This window comes from Neodiprion virginianus, chromosome 5, assembly GCF_021901495.1.
Source record: "Neodiprion virginianus isolate iyNeoVirg1 chromosome 5, iyNeoVirg1.1, whole genome shotgun sequence".
In the NCBI taxonomy this organism is placed as follows: Eukaryota; Metazoa; Arthropoda; class Insecta; order Hymenoptera; family Diprionidae; genus Neodiprion; species Neodiprion virginianus.
This window is the reverse complement of record NC_060881.1, coordinates 22,170,174-22,180,147: the sequence shown is the minus strand read 5'-3', so window position 1 is coordinate 22,180,147 and position 9,974 is coordinate 22,170,174. Positions and strand designations below refer to the sequence as shown.

The window sequence follows — 9,974 nt, the reverse complement described above, 5'->3', positions numbered from 1 at the left end:
TTATTATTATTATTTTTATTAAATCGATAGTTTGAGTGCTTGTGGGGATAAATTATTACAGATATTTAGTGATGAATGCTAAGCGCGTCGTTTTGTACTTCGTGGCTCAGCTGTGTCTGCAGATTAGACAATTTGTTTTTCAGGGCAACTATACCCATCATGACAATATTTTCGGGCTTCAGAGCACCGCTGCTTTCGACATTGAAATAATACTTGTTAGGCTTCGCTTCCCAGTTGAACGGCGCTTCATCTGTACATACAAAAAAATAAGAACTGTGTGTAGATGCACAAATTGTTTCAAGTAAGTTAAAATTTTCTTCATTTAATTACTCTTACACTGATCTTCATCGAGCTCAGTATATTCCGACTTTGGCCACTCATCGGGCTTGGGAAACAATGTATGACGCATTGCATTGTCTGGATCATATTCAAAGCTGACACCAGCAGTGGGGTTCCACTTGGCGTGTTCTTTTCCAAATCCCTTTTTTGCATAAGCTCTCAGCTTTAGTTCCTGGCCTTTTCGCAGTTTGACGATGAGTATTTCTACAAACGAAAGAATAAAAACATTGTGTAGGAATAATTTATGATGTCAAAGCAACTTATTAATGCTACAAACTAAACAGAGTGGTCATGAAAACTGTAAACCAACCATCTGTCTCTCCATATTCGCTTGCATCGTCTTCTCTGTGTCTCGAAGTAACTGGCAGCACTCTGGGGTCACTGGATTTCAGATCGGCTGTTGTCACATGTCTGGTTTGATCCTCTGCGCACTTGACATCCAGTGTGAATTCGACACTGCAGTCAGGGCAGAAATCCATACACTGACAGTCCCTTGTGTATAAAATTCTGTCAACCACCTACGAAAACAAATGAACAGGCAGTAGAACTATTGTTCTTTCTTAGCAAGAAATGGTTTCAAAAATAAATCGATCTCACATCGTCACTGATCAATGGTATCATTCCAATCCTATGTGCAAGAAACTCGTCGCTTAAAACTGTTGAATTCGCTTCGAGCTGTATCCAGTCTATGGCCATTGTCGGAGTTTCGGCAATAAACACTCGCCTCATGCTGTTGGCTACGCTGCACCACAGAACATACGAGGTTATAATGAGATTGAACGCTAGTCTGTTTTGTCAAGCGACTGAAAAAGCAGGTGGCAAAAATGGCGAGTAAAATTTTTGAGGCCAACTTTTACAGCTACATCATAAATTTTTCCGAAAAATTTGAAAAATACAGCGAGTTTATAAGAAGATCGTTTTGATTAAAACACGTCGAGTTAGGTTAGGATTTTGTTTTTTTACCTTAGTTCGGTGTCTTCTACCTGAAATTTAACGTTCTCTTCTGTGAGATCGGTTATATGAACCGAAGGCTGATTAGCGTACGGCATTCTGTATTATTTTATTCTCAATTAATGCAAAAATGCAAAAACACTCCACTGTTTTCGCAATAAACTCAAACTTGTCACTTGTGCACGGTTATTCAATGTTCAATGGTCACTTGAAGTAGAATGTGTGCCGAAATAATCCGTTAGCTCCAAAAAATCCCATGGGTTAACGCAAGATGGCCACCAAGGTACGGTGCATCATGCCCCTGACACCACTGCTCGTATATTAAAAAATTGTACGCGCTTGTCCCCGTTTTTTAGTTCCTCTACGTGGCGCTAGTAGACTTTTGACACGCTTGCTGCCCTCGCTGACCGCGCGCAAGCTCGTCAGGTAACTACTAGCGCCACTAGTGGTGGAAATTAGCGGCAGAATCGAGGGACATTTTGCGAACCACTTTTAGCAGCGTGTGTCAGGGGGCTGCGGTGCATCATCAGTGATAGACTGCACGATTTCAATGCCTGGGTGGTGCATAGAGCGCGCAGCTACTTTAAGCCTACGGTTTGGTATCGTTCGGGAACCTTCGTGCATTATCGGAAGCGACGCAGTTTTCAGCGCTCCCGCCGAAATGGTTAACAGTTGGCAAACCTGAGTGTGTCCACGCACCGTATTTGTTATTTCTCTGTGTTAAAAGTACGCTCTAAACGCGATTTTTGGGAGCCCGATTAACATCCCGAAGCGTAAAAAACTCTCACTAAAAACAAGCCGGTAGAATAACGCCCGGACGCGCCGTTTTCGTGTGGCGTCGACCCGTCGTTGTGATGGGTATCAAACGTCACTCCGAATACACTTTGTGAGCTAACCGGACCCAACGATCGTCCAGCTCGCAGACTCTAACATGTACATCAAACAGGTAAGCCGCCCTCAAATCTCGCTGCAGTCATTTCGAAAATCATCCTGAATGATAACGTTGCATTTTCTTCCAGGTTATCATACAAGGTTTCAAATCCTATCGAGAACAGACCGTCGTAGTGCCCTTCGATCCGAGGCACAATGTGGTCGGTGAGTAGAGATATTCTTCTTTCCGTACCTTCAGTTTTGTCTTTCAGATTTCATGATTCTGTCAGCCCTTTTATACATTTTTACTTGTTCAAGTCGGCAGGAATGGATCGGGCAAGAGCAACTTTTTCTACGCTATCCAGTTTGTGCTTAGCGACGAATTCTCCCACCTTCGGCCTGAGCAGCGTCAAGCCCTTCTCCACGAAGGCACGGGTCCACGCGTCATCTCTGCTTATGTCGAAATTATCTTTGACAACTCGGATGGTCGTCTTCCGGTGGGTTTTATTATACCACATCAGCAAGGTTAACGCTTCCTGGTTTATACCTTGGAGCACACAAGGTTCCACAGTTTTCTAAAATTTATATTGAAACAAGATAACGATCATTACGTTGGCAGTTGGTTGTTTTTTATTCTCTAGTTAATTTATCATCCAGCCACAAAGTTGTTTTGCAGAAATATCTGTTTAATTTTTGGCTTCACTGTCTTTACAGATCGACAAGGATGAGGTTTATCTCAGGCGAATGATCGGGTCGAAAAAAGATCAGTACTTTCTGAACAAGAAAATAGTGACGCGAAGCGACGTCATGAATTTGCTCGAATCGGCTGGATTTTCCAGGTCCAATCCATATTACATAGTCAAGCAGGGAAAGGTATACACCAGTAACAAGTTTTGTATATTTTGTATTTTGCTAAATGTCAAATAATCCGAATGATACTAACTACATTCGATATTATTGTGTATACAGAATTTTGTAGGAATGACTAATGTAATTTCATTCTCTGAAATCGATTGTTCCCTTGACTTTCATCAGATCAACCAAATGGCAACGGCCCCAGACTCGCAGCGGTTGAAATTGCTCCGAGAAGTGGCCGGCACTCGAGTCTACGACGATAGACGCGAGGAGTCGAAGGCGATCCTCAAAGAGACTGAAGGAAAGCTTGAGAAAATAGAAGACTTTTTGCGAACCATAGGTGAGATGATTCGATTGTAGTTATACATTCCCCAAAGGTGGTACAATCTCATGATTTCACACACTTGTAACCTTACAGAGGAGCGTTTGAAGACATTGGAGGAGGAAAAGGAGGAGCTGAAGGAGTACCAACGCTGGGACAAACAGCGGCGGTGTCTGGAGTACACAATCCACGAACGCGAGCTGAAGGAAAGTAAGAAAAAGCTGGAAGACTTGGAAGAGTCACGCGCTAACAGCGGTGCTATGCAAGCCAAACTTGGAGCCGATGCGAAGGCTGCCCAGGAGGCTGTGCGTTCGGCAGCCAAGCGGCTGAAGGAGGCCAAGAAGGAGGTGAGTTCCGCCAAGGAGGAACGCGACACGCTCAGGTGAATCTAAGCTTCTGTTCTGTTCTTTTGTACTGCGTTTTCTGAGGCTAATTATAAAACTGGCGTCACTGCTGATGTTTTATTCCAGTGCTGAGCAGCAGCAGCTCCTCAAGGAGAAGACCAAGCTCACGTTGACGATCAACGATCTGCTCGAGGAGGTCAAGGGTGACAACGACAGCAGAAAAAGAGCGGAGCAAGAGCTGGAGAAGTTAAAAATAAACATTGCTGGGAGGGAAGAGGAGCTCGAGAAGATAAAGCCTCAGGTATCAGCTGTGTTTTTTTTTTACTCATCACTAGAAATGTAGGAATACTTTTCTATCATATGTTGTCGCGATACTTTCCAGTACGAGCAAATGAAAGGCGTTGAAGAAGAATGTACGCGCGAACTCGCGCTGAAGGAGCAAAAGCGGAAGGAGCTTTACGCGAAACAAGGCAGAGGCGCTCAGTTTACAAACAGGGTAAACAGATTCTTTTTCGCACTTCTACTTTGAGAAATCCGTCCTTTTTCTTTCTTGACTTGGTAATTCTGGCTTCTTTTTGTTCTTGACTATGTGATTTCAATCTTTTTTTTGTCTTTCTTCGTACTGTTCAGGCAGAAAGAGACAAGTGGATTCAGGACGAACTCAAGCAGCTTACCAAGCAGATCAAAGACAAGCAGGATCACCAGGCAAAGATAAGCGAGGACCTGAAGAGGGACGCCGAGAAGCAGATCGCACTCGAGAAGAAGATTGAGGATCATACGCGTGAAATGGAGCGTCAAAGGGCCTCGATCGATGAACACAATAAGCAGTATTATGACCTTACCAAGGCCAAGGATCAATGCCAGGCAACACGGAAAGAACAGTGAGTGCGTCGAGTGATTTTTAGACTTCTGACTATTCCCTGATCATTCGAAATTTCTTACCAGATACCGCCAGGAAAGCGTTCTTCAGTTAAATCTTTCGGGACTGAAGGAAGACCTTGCGAAGGCCGATCAAAGTCTTCGTTCCATGGCTGGAAAACCAATCCTGAATGGCAGGGACAGCGTTCGCAAAGTGTTGGACACGTTTCGGTGAGTTGAAAATGTATCAAGATGTTTTCTGTCGATGCGTAAGAAAGAAAAAGTAAACCTAATTTCGAGCTGATTTTGTGAATGATCAGGGAACGCCGAGACATGGCGCACGAAGTGAGCAGCTATTACGGCCCTGTGATCGAAAACTTTGACTGTGACAAGAGCATCTACACTGCGGTTGAAGTGACCGCCGGTAATCGACTGTTTCACCATATCGTCGAAACGGACAAATTCGGTACTAAGATACTGAAGGAAATGAACAACCAGCAGTTGCCTGGTGAGGTGACTTTCATGCCTCTGAATCGCCTCCACGTTAAAGTCATCGATTATCCTCAGACGAGCGATGCCATACCAATGATATCAAAGCTCAACTACGATCCCAAATACGATCGTGCTTTGCGGTAAGCTGTTTTATCCGAGAGATAAATACAAATCGATGTGTTTGTTTGGCTACTTTTATTCGTATACATTTCACATTGATTCTCATTGAACAGATACATATTTGGAAAGACTTTGATCTGTCGAAACCTGGAGGCGGCGACGAGCCTGGCACGAACATCTGGACTGGACTGTGTGACTTTGGAGGGTGATCAGGTGTCTTCGAAGGGTTCTCTGACCGGTGGCTACTTCAACTCGTCCAGATCTCGTCTCGAGATCCAAAAGACCAGGTCAGAACTCATGACACAGATCAGCACGCTCGAGGAACAGATGTCGACGCTGAAAGATGAGCTCAGGACCACTGAACAAAGCATCAGCTCCTACGTCAGCGAGATGCAGAGAACGGAGACTAAGAACAGCAAGGCTAAGTCAGTTTTTAATCGCGCATTTTCATCGGCTCTCGGAAATTCTCCAGAATTTAATTAATTGGCGCTAAATTAAAGAATGGGGTTTGATTTTTTGCTGTAAATCATTATTCAGAGACATTTTCGATAAAATGAAGGCAGAGATACGACTGATGAAGGAGGAACTCAGCGCTATCGAGAGATACAGAACGCCCAAGGAGCGCAGCTTGGCTCAGTGCACCTCTAATCTCGAGGCGATGACTGCTACCAAGGAGGGCCTGGAGAGTGAGCTGCACCAGGAGTTGATGGCTCAGTTGTCAGTCGCTGATCAGCACCAGGTGAAAAAAAAAATGCACTACCGTACTTTTTTTTTCACGTTCATCAACTGTTATCAGGCGACTTTAATTTATTTATTTAATTTTCCCAGGTCGATACGCTGAACGATGACATCAGACGTCTGACTAAAGAAAACAAAGAGGCGTTCGCCAAAAGAATGCGGCTTGAGGCGGACAAAAATAAACTCGAGAATCTGCTGACGAATAACTTGGTGCGGCGTAAAGACGAGCTGGTTCAAGCACTGCAGGAAATCTCCGTCGAGGATCGTCAGCGTCAGTTGGAATCATCCAAGGCGCAGCTCGCGGATATCGAAAAGCGCCTAGTTAAAGTGAACTCAGACTTCAAGGCACAGAATGACAAGGTTTCTAGCGCCATGAAGAAGGTGAGATGCATTCAAACGTTTTTCTTAATTCTGCTGGCTCTCCGCAAAATAAAAAAATCCCGTCTTTTAATTTGGTCTAACTAGTAATGTGTAGAAAATTTTATTGCTGTTCGTCAGCAAAAAGCCGAGTCAGCCGAAGTCGAGAAGTGGAAAGTTGCGGAGAAGGAGGCACAGGAGAAGATCGAGGCAGATGCTAAGGATCTGGAAAAACTGGCAAGCAAACAAAACATCGTACAGCAAAAGATTGCCGAGTGTACGCAGAAGATCACTGAGCTCGGTGCTCTGCCGAGTCACGAAGCATTCGGAAAGTTGAGTAAATTAACAACGAAGCAGCTGTTCAGAGAAATGGAAAAGGCGAATAATCATTTAAAGAAATACAGGTAAATGCAAATGCAACAACGACATCCGATGTTACTACAGATTTCTTATATATTTACCATCAATTTCTTCAGTCACGTCAACAAAAAAGCACTGGACCAGTTCATGTCATTCAGCGATCAAAAGGAGAAATTGGTCAAGCGTAAGGAGGAACTGGATCGCGGTGATGAGAAGATCAAGGAACTCATGCTTGTCTTGGAACAGCGCAAGTGCGAGGCTATACAGTTCACCTTCAAACAGGTAGTTTCAACTAGTCATGTTTCCTTTATTCAGAAATTCCTGACTTTTCTTAGCAACAAATATATTGAGACAACTATTGTTTATTCGTGCTTAAAGGTCAGCAAGTATTTTAGCGAGGTTTTCAAGAAGCTCGTACCTTCTGGACACGCCCAGCTTGTTATGAAGACAGCGGATGGCGAGGAGGGAGATGACACTGTTCCAGAATCTGCAGACTCCGACCGATTTGTTGGTGTCGGTAAGTCCAGAAAATATGTATTTCACCTGTCTTTCATTGAAAATGTAAGATAATTCAAATTCATTACGATAGAGAATTGAATATCGACTTCTTCATTATTTTCGGTAGGAATTCGGGTATCGTTTACCGGCCACAAAGCCGAAATGCGAGAGATGAATCAACTCTCGGGTGGTCAGAAGTCGCTAGTCGCCCTGGCGCTTATCTTCGCTATACAAAAATGCGACCCGGCCCCGTTTTATCTCTTCGACGAGATTGACCAGGCCCTCGACGCCCAGCATCGAAAAGCCGTCGCAGACATGATCCATGAACTGAGCTCCGATGCGCAATTTATCACTACGACATTCAGGCTAGTACTTATTGTTGTTAGGGATTTTCTTCGCCTCTTTATAATCCACAATCCTAATCTTGACAATATTGATATACAGATATTTAACTATTACTTGAGAGTTTGAAATTATAATGTATTCACTTTACTGTCTGATTCGTTTACAGACCCGAACTTCTGGAACATGCCAATAAATTTTACGGTGTTAAATTCCGTAACAAAGTGTCGCACGTCGAGTGCGTATCGAGAGAAGAGGCGGCCGATTTTGTCGAGGATGACACAACGCACGGTTGAACCAAACTGCATAAAACACTAGGGTCATTTGTAAACTATATAAAATCAAACGCTGGTATATGTATGCATGTACATACATATTCCGTTGCAACAATTGAGTAATTATAAATCATGATTTGATGTATACATACATACCACATCATACAGATTATTTTTTTTTTTTTTTCTATGGTGGAATTCAGATGCTTAGCGATTCGTATCGTGATCTATACTTTTGTAATTGATCTATTTACTTATACTATATACAGATGAAAATAGAAAAAAAATGAAGAAAAAGAAATTCACCTTGTGTGCATTTCGATGATATGAAACAAATGGAAATACTGTATTGTTCTGAATATAAGCCGAGGTTTTTTTATGGTTGAGAGCATTCGCCAAAATTGTCCTAGTCTTACACATGAACACGTTTTATGAGCGGGTAACTGTGGCAAACACTCTAAGATACTATCTCAAAATTGGGGGTCGTCTTATACTCTGAAGAATACAGTGATTAGATTTTCATTCTTCGAAAATCTCAGACGATCATTATTGGGATGAAATAAAGAACCACATCTTTATTTCATTATCTCGTTTATCTGTAATTCATATATATATATATATATATATACATATATATATATAAAAGAAATAACCAAGTTCAATTACATTCATTCTAATTTACAAAATTTGCTATAATTTTAAGATTTTATCAAAGAGTAGTTTTCACGGTCTTTATGGAAACATTCTCGAGACCAATTTGTCTCCGCGTTTTTATTTTTGAGGACTGAAAGACGGTTGGTTTCTATTCAACCGAAGTTTCAATTAAATTATATTCAACAAAAAATTACTTGGAATAACTACGTTAAAATAGTGAAAACGGAACGCGCGAGGAAGAGAGATTCTTTCCGCCGCCAGTATTAATAAATAGGTACATACATAAACATATTTAAGACAGTAGAAAAAAAGTCTTATACTCGAACCAGACTGTTTCTATTTCTTACTTATCACCAAATTTATTTGTCCTTGCGACTGGCAGTCAGACTATCATGCAAGTTACTGACCATGGTTTCAACCAGTTCTGGAATGATAACGCCGTTGCTGTCGATGAATTTGGCCACGGAATTCGTGACTGAAGCCTCGTTGGACGTTCCGGCTTTTTCATCCCTTACCGAAAGTACCAAATTGTATTTGTCATCATATTTTTTCAGGTATGAACTCGCCTCCCACACCAATTCTGGATCGAATCCAGCCGGGTCTCTACAACAACCGAATTCAGAGAGAGAAATTAAACCTGCGCAATTCATAGCTTGCTAATTTTCTGGAGATCATTCATCCTTCTCTACCTTTGAGTTGCTACCACAAATATCCCCTTTTCCTTGTACGTTGTGTATAATGTCAGCACCCCCATAACAACAAAATACTTCGACACGCAGGCAATTAGCACAGGCTTGGATGCTGGGAACGGATTCATGTAGTCCCAGAGAAGAGCAACCATTGCAACCCCGACGGCGATGCCGCACAGTGCCAATCTACCGTCGAGTAGCGAGAAATTCTCCACGTAATTGTACTTCCTGGTCAGTATATCCTTGACTGCGTCGTCCAGAGCATTCTTCACTGCAGAGCCATCCCACTTGTTGACTTTGATCAGCTGAAAGGAGAACGTGTGATACGTAAGTTGGAAACTTTTCACTTGAAATTGTATGAATATTACGAGTAAGTTAAGGTTTTGGGTGAATCCTTCGAGACGTTGAACGAGTTACTGATCAAACCAACTCTGCACCACGTCAAGTGTTCCGTTTCTGTGATTTACCATCACCATATTGCTGGTCGTATTTAACCTGTGATCAAATAGATTTTCGACCAAAAGTGGCTCTGTCCCTTCTATTCTCAATACTCACTGCAGTTTCGTCCTTCTGGTCTTTTTTACCAGCCATTTCGAACATGTTGAACAATGATGTTTTGCCGATGTAAATGCTTATCCTACTCGGATACGGCACGTCACCAATGATTTTTATAACCTCTTCTCTGCACGGCGCTCAGGTGCCGCTACCTTTTTCTTTCTTTACCCACGGAATATTAGACTTGTATATAGAGATGAAACGCGAGGTATAAATACTGATATCACAGTTAGATATCGAGACCAGTGACCTACAGAGTTAATAGAGAGTCCATGATATACATAGGCCGTGTTCGTAAATTGACTGACAGTACTGAAAATTCCCTAGGACAGAGTCAGAGTTATTGACGAACTTG

General features: G+C 42.4%; 3 protein-coding genes across 5 annotated transcripts; 1 reads left to right on the top strand and 2 right to left on the bottom strand.

Annotated features, from left to right (window-relative positions):
• LOC124305188 (DNA-directed RNA polymerase II subunit RPB3) lies at nt 1–1,595 on the bottom strand. Of its 2 annotated transcripts, none has more exons than XM_046764310.1 (5): nt 1,303–1,595; nt 937–1,076; nt 650–857; nt 337–543; nt 1–250 (listed from the first exon to the last, which is right to left on the bottom strand). In XM_046764310.1, exons 2-5 carry the CDS (start codon nt 1,066–1,068, stop codon nt 66–68), a joined length of 732 nt encoding a protein of 243 aa, XP_046620266.1. In that variant the 5' UTR covers nt 1,069–1,076; nt 1,303–1,595; the 3' UTR covers nt 1–65. The 2 variants fall into 2 exon arrangements, with proteins under 2 accessions (XP_046620266.1, XP_046620265.1); XM_046764309.1 differs by having other exon boundaries at nt 937–1,081; nt 1,303–1,594.
• A 313-nt stretch (nt 1,596–1,908) lies between these two features.
• LOC124304314 (structural maintenance of chromosomes protein 3) lies at nt 1,909–8,299 on the top strand. 2 transcript variants are annotated; one of them, XM_046762344.1, is made up of 19 exons: nt 1,928–2,236; nt 2,310–2,385; nt 2,479–2,657; nt 2,875–3,033; nt 3,196–3,355; nt 3,434–3,719; nt 3,808–3,982; nt 4,064–4,177; nt 4,312–4,562; nt 4,627–4,770; nt 4,860–5,171; nt 5,265–5,576; nt 5,689–5,890; nt 5,980–6,270; nt 6,388–6,650; nt 6,723–6,888; nt 6,985–7,123; nt 7,232–7,469; nt 7,616–8,299. In XM_046762344.1, exons 1-19 carry the CDS (start codon nt 2,222–2,224, stop codon nt 7,740–7,742), a joined length of 3,609 nt encoding a protein of 1,202 aa, XP_046618300.1. In that variant the 5' UTR covers nt 1,928–2,221; the 3' UTR covers nt 7,743–8,299. The 2 variants fall into 2 exon arrangements, 1 of the variants encoding a protein (XP_046618300.1); XR_006908147.1 differs by lacking the exons at nt 6,985–7,123; nt 7,232–7,469; nt 7,616–8,299 and having other exon boundaries at nt 1,909–2,236; nt 6,365–6,650; nt 6,723–6,862.
• A 71-nt stretch (nt 8,300–8,370) lies between these two features.
• On the bottom strand, nt 8,371–9,795 carry LOC124304316 (probable signal peptidase complex subunit 2). The gene is made up of 3 exons (XM_046762346.1): nt 9,620–9,795; nt 9,065–9,369; nt 8,371–8,978 (listed from the first exon to the last, which is right to left on the bottom strand). Exons 1-3 carry the CDS (start codon nt 9,662–9,664, stop codon nt 8,735–8,737), a joined length of 594 nt encoding a protein of 197 aa, XP_046618302.1. The 5' UTR covers nt 9,665–9,795; the 3' UTR covers nt 8,371–8,734.
• Between the last annotated feature and the right edge of the window lie 179 nt (nt 9,796–9,974).

Bases quoted from the DNA above. Each gene is read 5' to 3' on its own strand.
- LOC124304314 (XM_046762344.1), top strand. The intron at 5,891-5,979 runs GTGAAAAAAAAA...TAATTTTCCCAG, and splicing joins CAGTCGCTGATCAGCACCAG to GTCGATACGCTGAACGATGA. The intron at 6,271-6,387 runs GTGAGATGCATT...GCTGTTCGTCAG, and splicing joins TTTCTAGCGCCATGAAGAAG to CAAAAAGCCGAGTCAGCCGA.
- LOC124305188 (XM_046764309.1), bottom strand. From the start codon at position 1,388: ATGCCGTACGCTAATCAGCCTTCGGTTCATATAACCGATCTCACAGAA. The intron at 858-936 runs GTGAGATCGATT...TTGTTTTCGTAG, and splicing joins TACCATTGATCAGTGACGAT to GTGGTTGACAGAATTTTATA. The intron at 544-649 runs GTTGGTTTACAG...TTTCGTTTGTAG, and splicing joins CGAATATGGAGAGACAGATG to AAATACTCATCGTCAAACTG.
- LOC124304316 (XM_046762346.1), bottom strand. From the start codon at position 9,664: ATGTTCGAAATGGCTGGTAAAAAAGACCAGAAGGACGAAACTGCA. The intron at 9,370-9,619 runs GTGAGTATTGAG...TTCTCCTTTCAG, and splicing joins ACCAGAAGGACGAAACTGCA to CTGATCAAAGTCAACAAGTG. The intron at 8,979-9,064 runs GTAGAGAAGGAT...CGGTTGTTGTAG, and splicing joins TTTGTGGTAGCAACTCAAAG to AGACCCGGCTGGATTCGATC.